Here is a 24,045-nt window from a genome sequence, read left to right on the forward strand (position 1 = left end):
TTTGGTAGAAGGTGACATAGCCATAGGTACCAACATTTAAAGTAACCTCCATGGCATGTGGTGGACAATCCCTATGGCACATTTGGAACTGAAGGCTGTCAGCAAACTCAACCATTTCAGTGGTGACGTTCACTTACTGCTGCAATAGCTTGAACTTCTGTTTGACTTTTAGTGATAAATTAAGATTCTGGGGCACTATCAAGCTATCTAATTGGTATTATTTTTTTTAGTTATTTGTTTTGCAGCAATGCCTTGCTAGGCACAATTTACAGGTTAAAACTCCAGCATTCCAGATGCTGCACAAACCTGGATTCCAGGTGCTGCACAAACTCAGCAAACCATCCTGCATCCTAGGAAATTCTGCTCTGGATCAACAAGACGTGCAGCAGGATGATGTAAGAAGCAAACCAGTGGCAAGGGATGGATAGTATAGCAGAATACTGACAGGGCTATCATGGGAATAAAATGTAAAGATGCTATTAATGTCACATCAAGATTGCACAATCAAAAGGTGATAAATGGAAACATTAAGATTCCTATGACAACTTCCTGAAAATGGCAATGCAGCTGTCTTATTTACAGTAAGGTCTATAGCTGAAAACACATTTACAAGAGCATTTGGAAGTAGGTTTTGAAAAATACCCAGGAATGAGAATATGATGCATGTGCAGCAGGGCTGAGTTACCACTGCTGTTGGATTTGCAGGCTTCTAGCTTTAATAATCACTCTCAGAGTATCTGTGGGATTTTAGAGAAGAAATAGGGAAAATGAAACATGGAGAGAAAAATGCAAAATCCCTGGCAAAACATCAGGTTTGCCTAATAATAACCTTCTGGTAGCAGCTGTTGATACAGACTAAGAAGTGTATTTTTTGCAGTCCCCTAATGCCCTGAGAGAGTGAATGCTCAGACACTGAAACTTCACATGCTCTGTCTATGGGGATCAGCACTTCTGTTAAATTCCTAACAGTTTCCCCCATCAAATTTATTCAAATGCCCAAGAAAGTCAGTAACTGTCTTAGATTTTGAATCCGGGATAAACATGCCATGGTTTTGATTGTAAAACCAATACAAGAGCAAAATTTGGCAATTATTAAAAACATTTTCCCACATCACTCAAAGCAGCATAGGGTGTCCCCTGCCAAAAGACAGAAAAAAACCTCACCTTTGTCTAGAGAAGTAGCGACCTTGCAAGCCTGGGAAATTGTACATTCAAGGGCAATGTGTCAGACTATTATGAATGAGAAAAACAAGGCTCTAGTACCAGAGCTCACTACCAAATAGGCTGGCCTAATAACATTCAGCTCTCGGTTGCGTGGTCACTGCCTACTGCCAGTCACATCAAGGATAAGTATTAATGGCCAAAGTCATTGTAGTTACAGAATTAGGTAGGAGGAAGAAAAAAGCAGCAGCAGGCAGGCAGAAGTCCTTTTTTTATATGAATAAAATTTTATTGAATTTTATACAATTAGAAAGAACAAAGAAAGAGGAGCAAACAGTCTTATGGAGGGTAGGAACCAGAAGAGCTTTCCCAGTAGAGGAGGGCGCCTGCTGAGGGCAGTGTTCCTGTAAATGTCACACAGGGGTTGTTACAAAAGCAGAGAGAATGTGTCTGGGCTTTTCTCTGATTGTTTTGGGTTTCTTTCTTCCCACATTAGGGTTTCTAAAGCCACTCTTCTTCCCCCATCAATCCTACCACCCAGCAGCAAAGTGAGCAGACAGGCAGGAAACAGGACTGCTCCAGTGAAATATGTGCATGCACAGACTAACCCTGCCTGCACCACCAGGGGGGCTTGCACACATTCTGGATGCAGTGCTGTAGAGGGGGAAAGAAGGGATTTGGGGTTTTTTATCTCCTTTTTCTTTCATTTTTCTTTCTTTTTTTTTTATTTTAAGAAAAGAAGGCACAAAATCTCAGCCAAGATTCAAACCTTGTGCTGCTTGGGAGCTCCCAGTCTCCCAAAAAGCCAGTGTGTCCACGTGGGAACCTAGCCCTCACCTCTCCCTCCTCTTCCTCAGAGTCTGTGCTTGCATTTGTACTGCTCAGGTAGAAGGCCCTGCCCAAGGTTTGTGCACTGCTAGGGAAAGTAAAGCCGTGCTGGGACAAGGAAACTGGGGATGAGGAAGAGTCTGTTGTCTTAAACAGACCCCTTTTCCAGTGTGAGAACTATGGAAGTCACCTGTGACTCCCCACATTGCTTTTCCAAGAGCAGACCTGGGAGGGCTCTGGTGCTTTTTGAGGTGATCAGTGCCTTTGCCTGTGCAAGGCTTGGTGTTATGCAGGAGGGCCAAAACACCTATCCAGGCGTGGCCTCTTTGAACTAGTGCTCTCTAGGAGAGGAAATCCCAGCCCTCAGTCCAGCCCTCCAAATGGCATCAGGTTCCTTCAGAGGTTTCAACTCTTGGCTTTGATTAAGGCTATTTAGTTGCAATAGAAAAAAGTAGAGGTGCCACCCACAACCACCTGCCAGGCTGCAAGGAGATGGCAGGGCCACTGGCAGATGCCACCAGTACCCAGTTCCAGGATATTGAGGGAAGTGGGAGAGGCAGAGAGATAGTGTGTGGTCTTTCATTAAGCCTCTGCTTTCTAAAGCAGGAAACAAATCCTGCTAACATGTCTGTGCACACAGGAGAGCAGGAATGAAAACTCTGATGCCTCTCTGTGAAGGCTCCAAGCCCTGCCATGCTGCCCAGCCCTGCATAGCCTGATGAATAAAATCCACCATGCATCAAAGTTGTGGGGTCTGAAGTCACTTGCCCTAAACCGGAGCAGCCCAGGGGCAATAGATGCCTCATGAACCTGCCTCGTGCTCCATCACACCGTCCTGCCCCTCTCTGCCTCCTGAATAACCCCAGCAACACCCCAAAAAAAGGAAAAAAAGAGATCCAAGCCCTAGAGCAGCAGCAGCAGCAGCAACAGCAGCAGCGGTGCAGCCTTGCCCTGCACCGAGTGTCTCAGGGAAAGATGCTCAGACGGCTGCATCCTCCACAGCTATACAAAGGGCTCTGGTGGCACTCCAACCTAGTGCAGGAGAAACACCCAGTCTGAGGATCTGCTTGTGTCTGTGTGTGTATGTGCCTCTGTGTGTCTGTGTGTGCTGAGGTGGGGGAAAGAACTGCAAAAAACAAAGACAAATGCTTCCTGGCCCACACCCTCACCCAACCATCCCTTTGCCTGGGCTGGTGGCTGTGCCTTCATCTCACCCCTCCAGCCTGTCCCATGCCTCCCCAAACCCAGCCCCAGTGCACAGTACTCCCTAATCCAACAGCAGAGCCAGGGCCATAGGAAGCTGGGGCTGCACAGCCTTCCCTGCCCCAACACAGGTCGTCATCCTCTTGGAAACAAAACAGCAACAACAATGGAAAAAAATAATATATATATATGTCTCCCGAACCTCCCTGAAAGACCCAAATGAATGGAATCAGTCCCCAACAAAACCAACAGGAAATAAAAGCAAAAGTGCCCCAAGGGTCAGGCTCGAGTGCATGTCCCAGCTGGGGCCCAGCAGCCTGGGAGCACGTCCCGACCTCCCTGCTCCTCTGGCCTTGGCACATCTGTGGCGTCCATTGGCACGAGGAGCTCCAGCAGCTGGGGGGAAAGCGGCTTGGCCAGGGCTGTCCCACCAGCTGGCAGCAGCCTCCAGAGGGGAGGGCAGGTGGAAAGGTAAGCATGTGACCCCCCCACCGCCTCACTGCCTTTCAGGAAGGAGTAGGGTCTCTTCACCCCACCGGGGATGAGAGGCCCCTTGCTCAGCTCTCAGCCACCAACTCGGTCCTACACCAGGGAGCCAGCCCGGCTCTGGGCGGGCACCATGACGGGGACAGCCCCGATCCGCTCCAGCGTGGCCTGGCTGACTGCATAGGAACGGGTGTGCGGCAGCCGCGGCTTCCTGCTGACCGAGCCATTGCTCCGGATCACCTCCTGAGGCGACGGCGCCGTGCTGGCCGTCACCACCAGTGTCTTAGGGGGAGCCGGGGATGGGTGGCCGCCATTGGCATAGACGGGGCGGGCACTGGTGCTCCCTGAGCGGGAGAAGGGAGGCTGGTGAGCATCGTTGCTGTTGCTGAAGCGGGTGAAGGAGTCTGTGGCGTGGTTGGCTTTGGGGTCGTTCCAGTAGCGGCTGTTGTAGGTGTTGGAGGAGGTGAGGGTGTCGTTCTCTGATGAGGACGCATCTGCGTGGAACGTCTTTGCGGCAGAGGAGCATTTGGGTGGCAGGTCATCCTCCCTGGGAAGGAGAAGGTCATATGAAGGACATGGGAAGGAGAAGGGCATATGAAGGACACTGGCCCACTTGTCCAACACCCCCACCCCTAACTACCATGCTGGGGTCAACACCATAGATTCAAGGAGAAGGACAGCACCACTGTGAATCAGCATTGCTCCTTGGCCTGTTTGCTCATCCCTCTCTGCAAGACCTACCTGTGTGCTCCAGGTGCCAAATTTGCCACTGAGGCAAATGACCCATGCTCATGTGTCCACAAAGAAAGTCAGGCAGTGGCAGACAGTGATAGCTGTGACTGTAACCCCTCTGACCAGAGAATTTCACAGCTCCAGAGCTTTTCAGCTATCACTGTCTGGCATTATGGGTCAGAATTCCCACCACATCACTCTCCTACAGAGGTAAGAACACAGAGTCCCATCCCTCTTGCTGGCAAAGGGATTAAAGGCATTTAAGGCAATACTGAAAACAAAATGTATTGTTACCATTCTTCATTTTCTCCCTCCATTTTCTGAATATATATGGACATCTTCCCCTGACCCAGGGGAACACACCCAGGATTAACAAAAACAAGACCTCCAATTTCACTCCTGTCAGGCTGTCAGCCACAGCTTTTGCTTGGATGTCCCCTATCATCAGCTTTCTATGACCCTTACCTTATCTCATTGGGAATTTCCTCCTCTTCTTCTTCTTTGTGTTTATTTTTCCAGTAGAACAGTGCTACAGCCACCAACACAATGCAAACAACGAGCACAACAGCACCTGTGGCCACCGCTCCTGCAATCAGGCCAATACTCCGTGGGTGAGCTGTGGAGATGATTGAACAGAGCATGGAGAAGAAATCAGGGATGGGCTGTGGCCATATGTAAGCACATGAATCTGTCGTGGCTTGGGAGGGGAGAAAGGCAATGCTCCCCATTCCAGGGCATGATTGTCTTCTGATAGAGAGGCATGTGGTGGCTCACAGCAAACATGGTTACACACCTTACTGTCATAAGACAGAAACAGGTGGCCAAGCCTCCCCTAGCAAAATACTTACGTGCAATGACTTGCAGGTCCAGAAGGCAAGTGCTGGTTCCAATGGCATTTGAAGCCACACATTGGTAAAGACCTGAGGACACAGTGCTGATATTTCGGAGAGTGACAGTGCCCTGGACTTGGTCTAGTCAGAGAGAAAAGAAGGATTTAAATCCCTCCCCCACTTGAGGAAAACCATGAAAAGGCAAAGCCAGCAAATAGAGAATTTTGGTGTGAGACTATTAAGAGAGAAATAAATTGGGAAATAACCTTTAGATGGAAGCATTGTGCGTGCACATACACACACAGAGACAAGATTAGGCCTTAAGGAGCTTACACTAGATGTTTCTTTCTCATCTTATAGAGGAATTTCTGCAGATGAAAGCTTGGGACTCTCACTGCTGTGCAAGAACAGGGAATAAAGAGATGCAAAATTACCTATATCCAGATCTACTTGTTGAATTCAGTCTTGCTCTGCAGAACCTGTACTCTCCCATCCCTGGGCTCCCCATCCCCTGCTCTGCCAATATTCCTCATTCCTGAATTATATGAAACTGAAAGTTGGCATATTCTTAAAATACAGCAAGATAAAGAGCAAAAGTACAGCTATCAGTATTTGATCAGGACACCTAGGCTAAGAAAACCTAAGGGTGGGACTTGAGGCTAGGAAACACCAGTTTGATCTGAGCCCTGCTTCTCCATACAGCTGAAAAGCAGCTCTGGAGAGAACTGTGGCATCAGTTCCTGATGGAGAACTGTGAGAAGCTGGCCATATTTTCCTGGGATGATTCTGCCTCTCTTTTTCCTGTTTCCATTCCATAAGTCTTTCATTTGGTTTAAAATGCAGGTGAGTTGGCAGCTGAAATCTCCAGCCATAAACCAACATCTAGAAATCACTCTCTTTCTCTTCCATTCAACCCAGTCTTTGTTTCTCAGTGGGGAACATGCTTCTAGACCAAAGAGACCACAAACATTTAAGTGGCCTCTGGAGGGTACCCCACCCACCGTGGGCTTTAGGAATCTTCGTTCCAATAAAGGGACCATGCAAATGATGGCAGACGCTCAATGAACCATGCCACCCTGGCAGCTCAGACAAGGGACAGCCCAGGCTGCCACCTGGGAAATAACAGGATAATCAACAGAATGAGCACCTTGTGTGGCAGTTGGGGGCAACTTGGGGACATTGTCCAGTTTCTCCCAGAGGTATGTTGGCCGGGGGATGCCTTCTTCCGAGCTGCAGGTCAGTGTGATATCGCTGCCCACGTCCAGGGACCCCTGGATTCTGCAAAGCGGGGCAGAAGGAGGAACTGCGAGAGAAGAGGGGAAGGTGATAGCAAATCAGGAAATGTGACCAAACAGTGGAATGCAGGCTCACTCTGGACGTGTGCTGCTGGGGAAAGCAAGGACAGTAGCATGAGCTGTCAAGGGGACAAGAATGAGGCAGCAGACAAGAACTCATTATGGTTTGGGGGGAGACAATTCACACAAAGATTCCTGACCCACCAGCCTATTGGGGTTACAGATTACTGCTGATTTTCACAGGACCCACTCCTCTTAGATCCCTCCCTTGAAAAAAAGGTGAATATTTCTGTCTTTGAGACAGCAAAAGACTTGGTGAAAGTTAACAGAACTGCAGACAAAATTTACTGTGATTGGGTTTTGCTTTCGTATCCCGACAATGGCATGCACTTTGGAGCATTTAGCATCAGTGGGAACATCCAGAACTAGGAGCTTTCATGGAAAGGAAGTAAAGATATAAACTTATTCTCTCCTCCTGTTGCTATGCACCAAACCCCTTACACTCCATTCAGCCCTCCAGGATCCTCTCATACTTTATTTCTGCTACTTTGCAACTCCATATCACAATACCATCACAAAAACTTTCTCTCCACCATGTTTTAAAATTTCATTACACACTGCCTGCATATGAAGTCATTGTGCCCTACAAACTCCCAAAGTATCCACAAGGCAGCCCATTCCTCACCACAGGATGTCCGTGGGCTCAAAGGCACACAGTACCATGTTGCTCATGATGCACTGTCATGCACAGAGATCCCCTTGTCCCTGTCCGTCCACCCCCCCACCACAATAATACCAATAAACACACCCAAGACAGTAAGTCCAATGACTCCAATATTCCTGACGCCTCTGTCGGGAAGATTGTTGACCAAACACTGGTAGGTGCCAGTATCCGATAGCTGAGTGTTGTTGATGAAGATGGAGGCACTGGTGGTTGGCATTGTCACAGCAAACCCCACTCGCCCATAGAACTGGGGTGCACCACCAAAGATCTGACCCCCTTGGTAGAGAATAACCTGGAAAAGAAAGGAAGGCTCAAACAACACTCTGCAGGAGCTGAGCAAGGAGGAAGAACAGCAAGCAAAACATGAGCTTCCAAAGCTAAAAGGACCAGTTACTGAAAGATCTCTGAATAACCAAACCTCAATATACATCCTAGCAATGGTGTTTTTTCCAAAACAGCAACACACTCTGTAGCCCATTTTATGTCAATAAAAATGTTTGTAAAGGTAACAGACCAGAAAGCTACCCAAATCTTCTGGCATAGCTGGATTGGCAATACCAGCCTCCTTCACATGATAGTCATTACCCATCTGGACAGGATCAATGTACAGAAGCAGAGGCTCCCTGCAGGTCAGTGAATACTTTGAAGAAAAGCATCTGCCCAGTGGACAGTATAATTTTGAGTCTCTGTCAGTAAGATCCTGCCATGATTTGACACTGCTTACTGAAGATCTTTGAGATGAACTGAATGACAGGCAGTGCAGCCTTTGAACCTGCACAGCCTCCGCCAGTCAGATTGTGCTCAGACCAAGTCCCTGAGGGGCAAGTACTCTTCAGTGCAGGTTCTCACACTGAATACAAAATGTGATCAGGGCAGTGTGACCCAAGATGTATTTCAGAGAAATGGCGTTCTTCTGTTGTCAGAGTATGTGGGCAAAAAACAGGCCAGCATATCTCAGGTTATGATTCTTGTCCCACCATTAAATACTCTCATTTGCTAGTAATTATAAGAATGGACTTGCAAAAGCTACAGACAGTGAAAAAATAAGAATCGAAGTAAAAGGGATGACGAGTCTATGAGAAGTTGTGTTAGAGGACATTTTACATAGATTTCACAAGTTTAAAGCTGCAGCTGTTCCCGGGCCCTACAAATTCCACATCCAGTGTACCAAAACCTGGATTACATCTCCTGTGCTCTTTTGAACACACAAACCACCAGAGGCCCAGGGCAGCAACACAGTATCACATACACTTGCCCCAGCTGCACATCCAGGCAAGGACACAATGTGCATCTGTTAACAAAACATTGAAGAAAACAGGTTCATGTGATACCCAGAAGGGATGTTCAGCAGCGAAGGGACAATGCAGTTCTGGGACAGCCGTAGACTCAGCATTATAGAGGGCCTACATCCAGAACATGGTGGGGAACAGGAAAGCCCCAAGGAAATACCTGCTCCCTTAAGAAAAGACCTACCTGCTGAGGCTGGTTGGCATTGGAAAGAGGAATGACCATCCAGATGACATTAAGGTTAGTGAGAGCAGCGTTAGTGGTGAAGGTGCAGGGCAACACTGCTGTCTGGCCTCGGGCAACCTGGATGCTCCCTGAACTGACTGACACCTCCAGAGGATACACCAGACCTGGAAAGAGAAGGACACACAATTCAAGCATTTCAGGAGAAGGACGCACAGTTCAAAGAACTGCAGGTGGCCCCACACACTTGCAGATCATAACACAGTATCCCATTCCTACACAACTGTACCCTATTATATCAGTCTAAAAGGAATTATATTCCTTCCTCACAGATCACTCTGTTCTCATGCAGACATTTTTCACAGACAAATGTAGATATGTGGCCCTTTTAAGTGGGGGCACTCTTGTTTCAGAGCCTCTGAGAACAGCAGTGATTTTTTTGGCAATAGGCAAAAAGCTATAAGAAAGACCAAGCTGTGTCTAAGAGAAAGAGATATGTTTTCAAACCCATCAATCTTAATGATACCCAACAGCAGGGAAAGACAAAAAACCCCTGCAATATTAACCAAGAAATACAGTTCTCCTCCCACTTCTATATCTTATGAAGTACAACAAGACGAGAAGTATTTTAACAATATTTTTAATTTAAAGGGTTAAAAGCTGAAATATTTTCCAGTCTAGTAATTTTTATGTAGCTGATGAAAAATTACTATTGCTAATGGAGGATCTCATAAAATCTCATTTGTTTTCCAGATTTTCCACCATTCACTTATTTGCATGCCACATAGACTGATCAAAGACAAAAGCCTGATAAGCCCCACCTTCCCAGTACAGCAGCTCAAGGCTGTCATTTTAAGACCACAAATCACACAGGGAAATATCTCTGTTCCTACCACCAAAATCTTGTCAAATGAAACTAACCAAGGGGTCTCCACCACCATTTTAAGTAGCACTAAAATGCTTTAAACCATTTTTCTCCACAAAATCAAAATACTGACTACAAAAAGCTATATCTCATTATGACAGCTCACCATTTTCTTGTTCAAAGCGTGTGGGCGGGTGCTAGAGAAGAAGGCAAGGAGTTTCCAAGCTCCAAGGCAACAGCAGAACACTGCTAAACACAGGTGCTGTCTGCAGACTACCCTATTCTCTTGCTGAATCCAGGACGAGCTACCTGCAAAGTTTCTATTTTCTGCCAAGAAACAGTGGTTTGCTGAAGGTGAAATGCTTCATGAGAAAAGTTTTCTATCTGAACTACCAAGACATGGATCAGGCCAACCTCTGAGGAAAAGGTGAGTGTCTCCCACATGCTCGTCTGCTGAGACCCTTCCTAGACTGCCTAATGTAGAAATGCAGCACCAGAGCCTGGAAGTCTGAGCTTCAGATGCTACAAACCCAAAGACTCTAGCACCTGCACAGCCTTCCATGTGTTCTGGTGTTTGAACTGACTTCTCCAGAGTTGCAGTACTCCAGGACTCGGCAAATACTCAGTCACCTCCTCCAAACTTCCATACCTCCCTCCACATCTCCTACCTTTAAAGGCCCAAGTAGTTCAGGGAGGCTCAGAAATGCTTCAGAACAGAGTCAGGCAAAATTTCACTTTAACCACTTCAAGTGAAGCTTACAATTTTCTTACTTTGTGGGAAAAAAGCTCCTCATTGTCTTGGGACATACTTAAAAATATGGAATGTTTTGGAAACTCCTAGGGAAACAGTTAATCTCCAGTGCTAACATCTCAGAGAATTAGGTGGCTGGATGAGAAACAACTGGTGGAACCTTAATCCATCAATCTCCTATGCAAGTCTGTCAGTAACAAGCAGAAGTAAATAACTTGAAGAGCCAGTAATAAGCATCACCTTTATCACAAGGCATCTGCCTTCCAGCTGTGTCTGTGGACAACAGGCCGGGAATGGATTTGAACTCCTCATTTTCTTATGGCTGGCCAGGCAGTGGCAGTAGCCCAAAGCCCAGAAATAATCCATGTCAACTTTGGAGACCTCTCTTGCTGAATGTGACTCCAACAAGGAATTGTCTTTTCTGCAGGCTTAACTTTGAAGGCTGTCTTGCCATGACTACTCATCCAGTCTAGCATCATGCATGTGCTAACCAGTGTGCAGGGAGTCACAATGACATGAACATCTATTGGATTGACATCTCTCTTCAACATGGTGCGGGAAGTTCTTCTGTTATGTTCAGTGTAGATTTAATGAGATCCTCTCCAGGAGAGGAAAAGAAACTATTCATCTAATTTGGAACAGCACTGTGCATTTTTCAGCCTCGTTCCTTATCCCTTCCACTTTCCATTCCATGAAAAACCCACACATTCAAATTCTTGTCATTCAGAAAAAGTAATACTTAAGTGTGAGTGTTCCAATTTACTGGAAAAGTCAGACTTTGCAGTTTGCTTTGCAGGATTAGTTACATCAATCACTCAGCCATCAAGATGATGAGGTTTTCATGTCTAATCACCCTCTTCCTACTCCTAATATTTATTATTAGTTGATTGTAAACATCCTGCAGAATAATAAAAACACTAAAATAGAACATGCATAATTTATTCACCGTAAAAATACTTTTTGCTACATTTGAGAACTTCCCAATATACTCATGAGCAATTTTAAAAATTAAAGAAAACACAAATTCCATTTTCCCTGCCAGTACCCCACTCTTATGCTGCAACATCCTACAGCCCACATTATCTCCTTTTCCTATCAAGGCACCACAGCATCCCTTTTAATTTGAACACCATGGAGCAGAGAAGCACTAAGGAGGAGCTGAGGTCTCTGTTCATTTCTCTTGTCAAGGGGAGCTGCTTTGAACATGGCCTGCAAAATGAGCACCCCCCACACTCACCACACTGTCCTATCTCTGCCTCGTTAAACCACCAGGCGAGCCAGCTTCTCAGGCTCGCCTTTACCTCAGGCAGCCCAGGGCATGCCAACTGCCCTTTGGCCCTTTTTTGGCTCTTTTGGTACACAAGGCCGCTACAAGGCACTTAAAGACTCATTCTGCTAAGCTGAGTGGCACCTGCGGGGCTACACGGCTGGGGAAAACACACACAGCCACTTCTGACAAGGAAGATTGAACAAGGCAAGAGGAAACATAGGCAAAGTCCTCTTCCAGCACCATGAACAGGGAGGTTGGGTGGTATGTTAGCACAGCACCGAGCAGGCAGTACTGTAATATGACTCCTTTCTCAGTGAGATAGCCAAAAAAGCAAAAACAAAACCTCTTCAGAAGCTGCACCATCTCAAGACTACTATAAAATGTTACATTTACACATGCACTTGTCCATCTAAGCAAGTATCTTTGTGACTGCATTCTTCTAGACGTTTTACAGTCATGGCCCAAAACACAGATGGATGCACACAAAGTCACAGACACTTAAAAACTTGTATGCCCAGGATGACACCTGCTAGGAAAACTCAACCAAATTATTTGTGTTTAAAAATTTCAAAATCGGGCATTGCAAAAATGTGGGTTTGTATTAATGCAAGAGGAGGGAGGCAGAGGAGAGAGGGAAAAGAGATTTCAAATTTAGCATATCTATTGGGATAAGGATTTTTCAATGCAGCCTAAGGAATGAGGACTTCAATTCCCTTGAGTAGATAGAAATGCAAATATAGATATATGCACACACATACAGCCTACTAAGTTAAATTACACATAAGAAGTCAGAAAAATCAAGCAAAGGATATTGTAAGAAGATTCCTTCTGCAAAGTTACACAATCTAGTTATTTTCTAAGCATTCAGAAGTTTAATGACTTCAGAGAGACAAAGAATCGATCACCACCAAATAATCTCTCAGAATTGGATTACAATGGCCATTGCACCCTCTCTTGTGACTGCAGTCTCCTCCTTACTTAGTAATTAAGCAGCCCTGTAAGCAGCATGCCCAGAGGATGAGCAGGGTACACCACTGTCAGCAGAAAGAGGAATGGGCCCTTCCTGTACGTAGGACACTTTGATCTTAGCTTGATTCAGCAAACAGTGTTCTCCTTTGATCCTGAGGCAGCAAGCTCCCATCACTAATTAGAAGGGATGCTCCATTTTTCTGTCCCCTATCAGCAAACCAGTCAGCAGAAGAATGTTTTGGCTGCAGAGGCTCTTTCAGAATTTCTTCACATTTTTAGGATCAAGTAATTATTCTGGCAACAGTACTGATTTCATTTTTGATGGCTCACTGCTGCTGCTGCTGCTTTTCCAAGTAGCACCTCAGCTCCCTCCCTGGTAAGCATGAGGGGGTCTGTGTAGGTAGTTCATACATCATGATACAAGTACATAGGACAAAGTCCCACAGCACACATTGCCCTCCCTGGTGGGTGTAAGGACGAGTCAGATGCTGCCACATTTTCTAGCTGCCCTAGAGGGGTTACAAGTTTCACAGAGTTTTCAGAATATACCAGATACAGTGAAGCTGAAATACATGGGCAAATCTAAGCACTTTGACTCATTCTAAGTTGGTAAAAAAATGTTCCCAGCTCCCACTCACTGCCACACCTTTCTTCCAGAGATCACCAGCACAATCAGCAGCTTTTGGCACTTGCTAGCAGCAAACTACTGATACCCAAAAGTAGAGACCAGAGTACAGGTTCACTCTGCAGTGCTGGCAAGCCAGGGAAACAAATGGCCAGGGGAGGAAGGAGGGAAGAAGGTGTGAAGGAGATGTAAGAAACCCTCAGCTGCGTACATTCTGCATCTCCAGACCTCAAGGGAAAATGTGCAGGAATGTGTGTCGCTGTGGGGAAAATGAGAATAAAGCTTCAAGCTGATTCAGCTTGCATCTGAAACCCAGGGAAAGGCTGGAATGGCTCCTGCCAGTCCCAGCGCAATTAGCAACCCTGTTGCCACATGCTGGGGAAGATACCTTTTCCAGTATGACATTTTGGGTCCATTGTTAAAGAGGCAAAGATGAGGTCACACAGAAGTTTTCAGAATAGGTTAGAAGCACAATGTTCCATCTGGCAACCGCAGGCAATGGAGGGAGAAACTGCAGAGCAGTCTTTTTCCTGAGATGAAAGGAAAGTACAAGTTGCTGTGCCTTTTGCCTGCCTCACATCTCTGAGTCTGGGACCAAAGCTACCCTCTGTGCTAAAGAAGAGAAATATCTTCCACCCTGAATGAGCTGAGGTACACTGCCAACCCAGCACACTGAGCAGCAGCAGAACCTACAACCCAGGAAGGAGTGACTCACAGCAGGAGGAGATGGAAACAGAAGCAGTGCACCTGCCATAGGACCTGCCTCTTCAGCAAACACTCAAAAGACCCTGAAGGAGCCTGGATTGCAGTTGCAAGCACAGGAAACATTGAAGTTATCCAGCATGATATGACAGCATCCAAACTGGTTGCTCAACAAGATGCTTGAATTCTGGTCTTGCCCATTCTCACCAGGGACTGCATATCCTGCTTCATTGAGGACGTGGCACGCTTGCTAGTTCAGAGTCTATCTAACCAAGCACAGTATTTACCCAGCCTAGTGGCTGGAGGCAGCCTGCAGTAGACTCCACCCTGCTTAGGGAACCAACATCACCACGCACTGTAATGGAGCACAGATCAGAATTTATGCACAGCTAGACTATTTCCAGTTCACTATGAAAATTCTACCATGGAAAAACTTCCAGGTTCCAAAGTCATTCTGCAGGAAAGGTATTTGGGAATGATTTACACTATCATAGTAGACTGCATCCTGGGTCCAAGGTGCCCTAGCACAAATTTTCCTGGGAAGGATGCTTGGTAGAAACCTCCTTGGAACAATAATAGTGGGAGTAATGGAATGAGGAAGGAAGGACTCCAGCAAACAATAGTCCCCCTGCCAGCTCACAGCAAGAGGGCTCCAGACGTTCATAGGGGGATTGTTTCTGTGCCCCACTTTGAGGGCACATGTTACAAAAGTGGCTGATAGGTCTAGCAATGGGACAGTAACCTATGGGGGACAATGGAACAGTGTATAAGGCAAAATAATTTCCAACACTCTCTTACTATCTTTGCTGGCTCTGCAGGACAGACTGGAACAAACAGCAGGAAAACCATCCCATCTAGCATGGTTTAGAGCAAGGTCTCTGTAAAACAGGTGCTAAAACTATACTGATGCTAACTTTTCCTCTGAGGTGTTGTAGTGTTAGCATTCCTGTTAAATACAGATCAATAGGCACCTTTATCCCTGGAGAAATCATCAGACACAGCTGGTGGTATCAAGTCATCCCCCCAGCATAGAGCCTCCCAAGTGAAAAGATCCATTTTACTCTAGTAAGAGTAATCTTAGGATTGCTGCCCAGCCTGTAGGATATGCAGGCTAGCAGACACTAACCCAGGGAGAAAAGATAGTGTCAGGGTCTTGAAGTTGAGCCCTGCAGTGTTTCTTGCCAAGAACTGGACTAGCTGTTCAGTACCTCTGAAACTATGCTGATCACACTGACCCTTCTTCCTTGCCATTTATAACTTCATCTGAACTAGACAGAAAACTAACAGGGGAAAATTCCTGCTAACCCATTCCACTCTGGCCTCAGCTGCTGACCAGTGAGCAGCAGTCACTACCACCCCTGCCATCTTCTCTTCTGGAAATAAGTCTTTCTCTGCAGGCCAGCTGGGAACAAGATTTCAAACAACTGACTGAATGGGATGACATAGAGCATATCTCCCCGTGCTGACCTCTCCAACCTACCGCTGTAGACAGGATGAGGAATGGACTCTATGACCAAAAAAATGGCAGAAAAGCTTGCAGCTGCACATACTTCCAGAAAGGTGTCAGTTCCCTTCCATGTCCTTGCCAGAGGAGCTGGATTTGCACTTGCAGGGGTAGGAAAGGGGCTCTTATGACATGCTGAGGAATTTGATTCCTTTCCCTTTTTCTGGCACAGACTCCCTGGATCCTGCTGAGCAAGCCAGACAGCTTCAGGTATCTTCAGAGGGTCCCCACTCATGTGAGATCCTCACATGCTCAGGTTTAGACCTCAAGAGTTTGAGTTGCTGAACTGCTGAGTACTCAAACCTACTAGGGAAAACGAGAGGGGCTGTGCTCTCCAGGTAGCAGAGTTCACGTGATGTTAAGCTCCCTAAGCACCCGAACAGTGCTCTTCCAATAGATCTTAATGCTTCTGTTTAATTAGTCACAGACTTGACATGCAGAAGAAGTTTTTGAACAGTGAGAAGCATATAGTGTTAGAGCAGTTTGTTGGCATGTGATAAGTGGGAACGAGAACCCAAATCTGGTTTAGAGATGCAGCTTCATAGAGCCAATGACCCAAATGGTCCTTCCCAGTTCTGAACTCCTGTGTGATCCCAGTACAGACTTCTCTTATTTGCTTCTATCAAGCCTTGCTGAAGCTTCCAGGAGAGCTGCCACCTTTGAAGCTCCAGCAAGCTGGGATGGATGCCTTGCATCTATCTCTGCCGTCTTGAGTGCAATATGTGTGCAAGTTAGAGGCAGAAAAACAACTGCATCGTATTATAGCAAGATTATAAAAATACAAAGGAACATTGATAGGAACAAAAATAGCATCTACAATGACATTAGCTAGGATGAAACTAATCAATGGCTGTGCACAGGGCATGCATTAATCCCCTTTCCATGGCATAGTGTTGCACTATTAAGTACATTATGGAATTTTAACACTTCCCTTCGATGCGTGTGGCACTGGCTGGAAACAGAAACTGCTGTGATCTGAGCTGGCAGTCCTTGAATTCACAGCATTTGCAGAGGACTCAAGGAGCAGCTGCACTTTGGAGGTTGAGGGTTTTTTTCTGTAGCGGATGAGCAAGGCCAGAGGGGACTCAGGGGGGAACAGGAACTGAAGAGCTCACTCATTTCTCCCCTAAACTGAGAGTGAAGGAGTGGGTAAGGCTAATTCAGCCCACTCTGTAGGACCATTTGGTGTCAATTTTGTCCATCCCTGGCTGTGCTCAGAATCAGAGTCATCAATGACTCATACCCTGGGACTCAGGTGGGCAAATCAGGAGCAGGCAATCTGGCTACAGAAGATGGCCGAAGGCCACACAAGGCAGGACACCCAAGGTACAAACAGAGTGGTGTGTCCTTGCAACAGTCATTTCCGTCTCCTCAGGTCCTTCAGAGATGCCTGAAACACTATTTTCCAAATAGCAGGCACAGACAAGGAGGAAAGCAAAAGTTGAACTGGGCACAGAAAGTTATTTCCCTATTCTTTGTCTTTTACAAAACTAGGAGTGGGAACTCTGTTCCTTTTCCTTCATCCCCCTACTCCTGTGATAGATCAGCTCTGGGGAATCCTGCTGCAGTAACTTAAGATGTTGTCATCCATTGCTGTTGGCCTTGTTGCTCAACACAAGGTTATTGCCCCAGAGCCAGCAAAAGCTGAAAAGAAGCAGTGCCTCTACCTCACAGCTAGGCATTAAGCAGCAGGAATGTGTGGGGAAATTCTAACTTCTTTTGCTGTGAGAGGGGAAAGCTGCATTGCAGACACAGTGTCCTGTTCTGCTCACTGCTACAGTAGAGGCATCATCCTACAGTAATGGATGTCTAGGAATGGGAACATTTCAAATGACCACAGCCAGTTGCTTTAGCTGAAGTGACTTGGGGATGAAAGCTTATCAAACGTTCCTATAAGTACATTTAAGGTAAGAAGCTCAGCTTGAGTTTGCAAAAAGCCTGCAGCAACAGCTCTGAGCTGCAGATTTATCCATTCATCTAGCTGGGATGCCAACATAAACCTCCACATCCCTCCTCTTAATTATCTTGCTGCTTGTCACAGCACACCAGAAATGAAAATTCACCTTTTACACAAAGATTGGTATCTATGTTTCCTGAAAGAGGGAAAATGCACAGAGATGACTGAGAGCAAAGGTACACATTGGCTTAATTTTCCTGAAGCAGGTTGCAAAACCTTACTGAAGCCAGCTCTCAACATTTGGGAAGCTCCACCATGGCCAGCCTTTGTCTCTGAAAGCATCCTTAAGAATCCCTGTGGGTATCTGAAACCACACCCAAGTCCATGCATGAAAAGCACAGGTTGAGGCTGCATGGGATGAATCGAGAGCTGCATGTAACATGCCTACCCCAGAGTGGGCATCTAATTAGAGCTCTTGCCAGGCTCTAAAAGCAGAAATAGGCTTGAGTTCCCACTCTCCCTGATCCCATTTCTTTGCTAGTATCCTCCCAGCACAGCCCAGTCAGCAGAGATGTGTCACGCTGCAGATCAGTACCAAGTGCAGGCAACAGCACGTGACACTGCTGACACAGCAACGGTGTCTCCTTGGGGAGAAGGTATCCACTGGTGCCTCTGCAAGAGCAATGTACCTGCTCCCCAGACTGGGGAACAGAGAGTCAGGGTTAGGAAGCTGAAATTAAAACAGGTCGGCAAAGCTTTACTAAGACACTGACTTCTATTTTCTGTTTGCCGAGACATAAAAAATACATTAACAGCCCAGCAGCTTTGTAAATGATTTATGGTCGAAAGAATAAATTTCTTCCTTCTCTCCTGGCTAAAAAAAAAAGGAATACAAAAAGATTGTAACAGTGATAAACTGCTTAATATGGGAAAACAACTCAAGGTTTAAATATATTCAGTAGTATATTGAGTGGGAAGGACAGAACCCATAAGGAATAAGATTAAAGTCCAGTGAAGGGAGTTGGCATAGGGGAGGGCAGGATGAATGGGTGGGCAGGCTGGAATATACAACTCATGTGGTGGGGAAAGGCAGCAGCATGGAGTGCAGCTGTCAGACAACCATCCTTAGGTCAAACTCCAGGGCAAATATCCCAGCCTATGGTTCATCCAACTGCTTTTATCCAAAGCGTCAAGAGCTATGTTCATCCTCCTCCAAAAGGAGGAAGAGCAGAGGATGACGAACAAAAAAGTTGCAGAGCTAGCCCTATTAAACACAGGCTGGGTGAAGATCCAGGGACTTGCTGGATGCTGCATCTGGTCTTCCTCCCTGCAGACACCACTGACATCATCTGGGACTCCTCAAGGAAGTTCCCTGCAAGGGTGGGGTTAAGCTGGGCCAGATGTGGTTCAGGTTGGAGAGGGGATAAGGACAGCTTCGGGAAGGAGAGCTTTAGGGAGAGGACTGTGGGGCTGCAGTGGTAGAATGAGAGATGGGATTGGGGTTTAGGAAGTTCAGGGGACTGTGGGCAGTGGGGTTTGGGGATTGGAAATAACTTCCAAGAAATGGCTTAGCTTCTCCAAGCCAAATGCAGGGGAGCTCCTCCAAATGCTTCCTGGAGCCACCTCACCTGTTTTCCCCTGTTACTGGGGTATTCCAGCACCATCATCACCCCATGGTTGCTTATGTTAGCCTGGTGAGGTCACCCCTTAACAAAGGGGTGCCTAAGACACAACAAAATAAAATTAAATGTTTTAAAATATTTGAATAATATAATTTAAAATATTTAAATATATTAACATAAAATTAACCCCAAGGAATCAACCTCCCAAGCCCTTTCTGAGGGGAAAAGTTTTCATTAGTAGACTGATTCCATTTTTCTTGAGGTCAGGAGGGACTGTCACCAGGATAAGAATCAAAGTCTTAAAGGATCCGGTCCAGCAAATCACAAGATTTGGCTGAGGCACTGCCAACAAGTTGGCTATCTGCTTTCCATACCCATTTTGTGTCTTATGTATTAAATGCTCTCATCCTGTGGAGTCCACAAGCTTTGCAAGTGGAAGGATACTTGGCCAAAGTTTGTTGTTCACCACATCTTTGAGCTCCCTTAAAAGTTTTCCTGCTCTGTGACCTAACTGAGTCCTGCTACACCAAAGCTGCCACCTGCATGACCAGCAGGAGCCCACCTGGAGCCAGGGCTGCTCAGCCAGACACTGATGCCTGGGTGCATTTGATATGTCCTAGAAATTCCACTAAAGGCAGGTAAGTCAGTGGAAATACATTAAAAAATATATGTTTAAAAATTAGGCACATGTTTAAGCATCTTGCCGAAATGGGGTTTAAAAAAACCTCCTTTAGCTTGTTCATAGGAGAGCCTTTAAGGCTTAAGAATGTGGAAAATCACTGTGAAACTTCCCTGCCTCCAAACAAGACTGATTAAAGCAAAGTCTCTCAAAGCAGTTGGATTGAAACTAGTTTACATGAGCACATTCAAAGACATTAGACCTCCGTATCTTAAACTTCATTAATACCAAACTACTTTGGATTTAAAATTATTAAAATAATTAAAAACAAGCAAACAGAAAGGAAACAACAACAACAAAAAAAAAGGCAGGCTCTTTTTCATTCAAATTGAAAAGAAAGGAAAACCTGAATTTGTCTTTTGCTCTGGCAAATGTCAGGTCAGTAATTGAATGTTTCAGATTATGAGTTGAGCTGTCTAAAAGAGGTTGTAAAAGGACAATTTTCCACTGGGAAAAGAAGAGTTTTCATTAAAATCAAAATAGGTTGTAAGACTATCAACTTTGATGATATTTTCAGTGAGTGAAGACAAAATGAATTGCTTTGCCTTCCCCATGTAATTATAGTAATATTGGCACACTTCAGTTCAATGAGGTAAGAACACTTTATTTCAATCCATTTAAACTTTTGCCATATATTTAGATATTACATAAATTCTGACTTTGCATAATTTTATGCAGTACCAGTGCAGTAAATACACACATGCATACTTAATATGCTATGGCCTTTCAACATCATGTGCATAGTATCTTTTCCCAGTGGAAATTTCCCTTCCATTACAAGACCTGATCTCTCACTACGATGTGAAATTAAACACAGAGGGTATATTAGGACTTCCCTGCAATAAATGTCCAGTTTGTTACCTGCTTTACAGAATTACAAAATCACAGAATAATGAGGTTGGAAGAGACCTCTAAGACCATCAAGTCCAACCTATGCCCTAACACCTCAACTCAGAATCTGGACTATAGCACCAAATGCCATGTCCAGTCTTTTTTTAAACATATCCAGAGATGGTGATTCTACCACCTCCATGGGAAGAGCACTCCAGTACTTTATTATTCTTTTGGTGAAAATTTTTTTCCTAGTATCCAACCTATACCTTCCCTGACATAGCTTGAGACTGTGTCCTCTGGTTCTGTCAGTTGCTGCCCAGTGGAAGAGACCGACCCCCACCTGTCCACAGCCTCCCTTCACAGGAAGTTGTAGAGAGCAATAAGGTCACCTCTAAGCCTCCTCTTCTCCAGGCTAAACAACCCCAGTTCCTTCAAATGTTCCTCATAGGGCTTGTGTTCCAAGCCCCTCACCAGCCTTGTTGCCCTCCTCTGGACGCACTCAAACAACTCCATCACAACCTTCTCATGGGAACACCCAGAGTGCTGGAGTTGTAGATGTTTCCATGTGAAGTTTGGTGCCCATGTGGCTCAAGGGGACAGTGTCAGGAACAGAGACGTCCACACAAAAAACACAGCAACACATCTTAAGCATTTTGCAGTCCTTTCCCAGAAGGAGAGTCACTTCATGCTCCCTGCCCTCTGGAAGTGCAATCTTTTCAACCTGCCTTCACCAAAACCCAAAGCTACGGTGCAAGTGTTGCTGACTATAAATCAGTTCCTGACACTCCAGTCATTTGGGCTGATCATTCCCACATTGTATGTTGGAAGCAGGACCAACAGATGAAATGTACACAGCCAGATTAATACAAATCTGCTGTCCATCTGCTCTGTGTCCTTTCGGCATGTGCCAGCACAGGGTGCAAAGAGAAACACATCCCAGAGCTGAGAGGCTCTCCCTGCTCATCATGTTCCCATGGCTGAAGCATCTGCAGCTCTAAGCATCCAAGCCAAGATCACTGAGCCTGATTTTTCCCAAATGCTGTGCACTTTCCCCTCCAGCCAGTGCCAGCCCTCCGGCACTCTAGCTGTGTACACAGCATCATGCTGAAAAACCCAAATGCAGAAAGTTGCACTGATTGCTCTAAAATATGCCATGAAGAAATGCAGAGTTTCCATTTTGCAGCGAGGAAAACCAAGATGGAGCAAGGATATAACTCACCCAAACACCATGCAGCAGGTCAATGGCAAGACAGGAACAGGACTTTAGAACTTGATTCATGGGCCTTGGCCTGCCTATTAATCACTCTCTCCACCACTGCACTAAGTATTAGTATTGATTTCAAATTAACACACACACACACATCTTATCAAGGAGAAAAAAGAATAACCAAGGAAGTTCACTATGTTCAGCTCCATTGGAGGCCAACATGATTCTATAAGCAAACATTTTCTGCAAGCAGCCCTGGCCCAAAGCATTCCAGGCTGGGAGGCACAAAGCAGACACCCTCAAGGAACTATCAAATGCTTATAAAATGTTCCAAACCCTTTGAGCAGCTTTTCAAAAAACACGGAGTACAATCGTAACATGCTTGCAATGCAGAAAGGAGACTTTGGGAATGCAGATGCTGCTCTTACTGTACCTGACAATGCAGCTCCCTCCTTACCACCTTATTTTCTGATGCCAAGATCTGGAGTTAACCCCAGATGACCAAGCCCCACAGTGCCATCTGATTTTATGCTTGCCCTCTCTTCTTCCCCTGCCATGATGTCCTGAATATCCCTTTACAACAGCTGCTAACTTTTGCTAACATAAAACTGATATGAGCTTCCCTTGTCTTTTAGAGTAAAAGTCTCAGGAAAACGTTTTGCAAATTTTCCCTCTGTAACAGATGCAAGAAGTTGCTTATGCCCAAGCAGCAAAGTACACAACTGCTCTGAACTAACATTTTTTTGCTGCACAGCTGGCTCAGTTTTTCACACAGATGTTGTTTCTCCTGCCAAGTCTAAAAGCACACAGAGCAGCATTAATATAAAAGAAACCGATTGGACACTGGTTTAACAACAAGTTGAAAATTCCCCAACCACAGCCTGTGTGTTGGGTTTTCCCTTTCCTTTGTTTTTGGGTTGGTTTTTGTTGTTGTTGTTGTTGTTTTTGTTTGCCATTTGTTGGGGGTTTTTTGTTGGTTTGGGGTTTTTTAATCTATTTTATTTTTATATTTGATGCACCCATCAGGGAGAAAAAGGAAAAAAAAAATAGAACAAAACCCTAAGAAGCCAGTGAAGAAAATCTTAGCCTTTCAGGGGTGAATTCCCTTTCTGAAATTTGAAACACACGTTAATCTTTAATGTTAAACCATGGATTAAAAATTAATTCAAAAATCTCACAGTTTGGAACACTTACAAGTTCACTGCATTATTAAAATCTCAGATCAATGCTACTCTGCATAATGAAGTCTCCCCAAACTCTTTCTTTTCTCTTGAAGCCAAGAACAGGTACTCACTGCTCTCCCCAGCCATCCTTAAAACTCAGAGAAACCTACTTGTGGTTCCCAAGAGCTGGAAAAGGCTGAGCCCTCAATTTTACTTACTTTTTTGTGCTCCTTTTTGTTTGCCCAGAGGGAGAACCAAGGGACCAGGAAGCATGTGCAGAGGTGTTGCATTTTCCACAAGTATTTTTGGAGCCATGGCTCTCTTACCAGCTGCTGCCTTACAGCTCTGCAGGAGGCTGAGCAGGAGGTTTCCATCTCTAGAGTCTGTGCTACCACGTCATTTACCACAAGGGGTAAAACTTTCTCTTTAAGCATCACTGTTTTTAACAGCTGCCTCAGCACAGTTATATTAGCAGTTAACAAAACAACCTCTCTCCTACGCTCTTTTCTGCACTCTCAGGCTCGTTTCTGTCCAAATCCTCCACCTGAGACCATCCTCAGGAGGCTGCCTTCACCTGCAGCCAGCTGGGTCCACGCCAGATGAGCCATGGTGCCAGCCGAGGTGACTGCTGCCCACACACCTCCTGGGTGAGGAAGCTGCACAGGCAGCCAGCACAACTCTTGGAGGGGACTGTCCCCCTCAGGGAGGTGCTGATGCCTCTCTGACCCTCCAGATGCTGTCAAGAGGAGAGCACATCTCATCTGCAGTCAGGGCTGCTACCTGCTGTGTGATAGGTACTCTGTGAGAATGAATAGGCTGTGCTGCCCCACATGTGGGCACCCCCACTAACACCAGGCTCTGGGTGAAAATGAAGCACTTCATTCCTAGCTTTAAATCAGTGCTTGTATTCAGGGAGAAAAATAAACAAATTTTCAAAAAAAATGCACAAAAGGATTTAAACACCTACAAATTGCACTTATCTCTCCCTTGTTTATAATAACTTTTTCTGCCATGGTTGCTAATGGAAATAATAATAATAATCACTGTAGTAGAATCATGCATTGGCTTTTTTCCCAGATTCTCCTCTTGCTCACCAGGCAGTGAAGTCATTGTATCACCAAAAGTTCACAGACACCTGGTTTCACAGAAGTGCCACCATGAAAGGTTTTGACAGCTTCCCATGGAAGCCGAGAAAGCAGAAGAGTAAAGGAGGAGAGCCCTTGACTTG

General features: G+C 45.5%; 1 protein-coding gene across 4 annotated transcripts in view; it reads right to left on the reverse strand.

The window, feature by feature from the left end:
- Nucleotides 1–1,425: 1,425 nt before the first annotated feature.
- Nucleotides 1,426–24,045, reverse strand: part of IGSF11 (immunoglobulin superfamily member 11) — a 140,579-nt gene continuing 117,959 nt past the window's right edge. For all 4 annotated transcript variants that reach the window (XM_039718053.1, XM_039718056.1, XM_039718054.1 and 1 more), the window contains 6 exons: nucleotides 8,733–8,896; nucleotides 7,344–7,551; nucleotides 6,388–6,543; nucleotides 5,259–5,381; nucleotides 4,876–5,026; nucleotides 1,426–4,225 (listed from right to left, as the gene is read on the reverse strand). In XM_039718053.1, the coding sequence (XP_039573987.1) occupies nucleotides 3,775–4,225; nucleotides 4,876–5,026; nucleotides 5,259–5,381; nucleotides 6,388–6,543; nucleotides 7,344–7,551; nucleotides 8,733–8,896 (1,253 nt within the window). In that variant the 3' untranslated portion in view covers nucleotides 1,426–3,774. The remainder of the gene's footprint in view (nucleotides 4,226–4,875; nucleotides 5,027–5,258; nucleotides 5,382–6,387; nucleotides 6,544–7,343; nucleotides 7,552–8,732; nucleotides 8,897–24,045) is intronic.

Source organism: Passer montanus, unplaced genomic scaffold (genome assembly GCF_014805655.1).
Source record: "Passer montanus isolate IOZ18808 unplaced genomic scaffold, ASM1480565v1 scaffold39, whole genome shotgun sequence".
Lineage (NCBI taxonomy): Eukaryota > Metazoa > Chordata > Aves > Passeriformes > Passeridae > Passer > Passer montanus.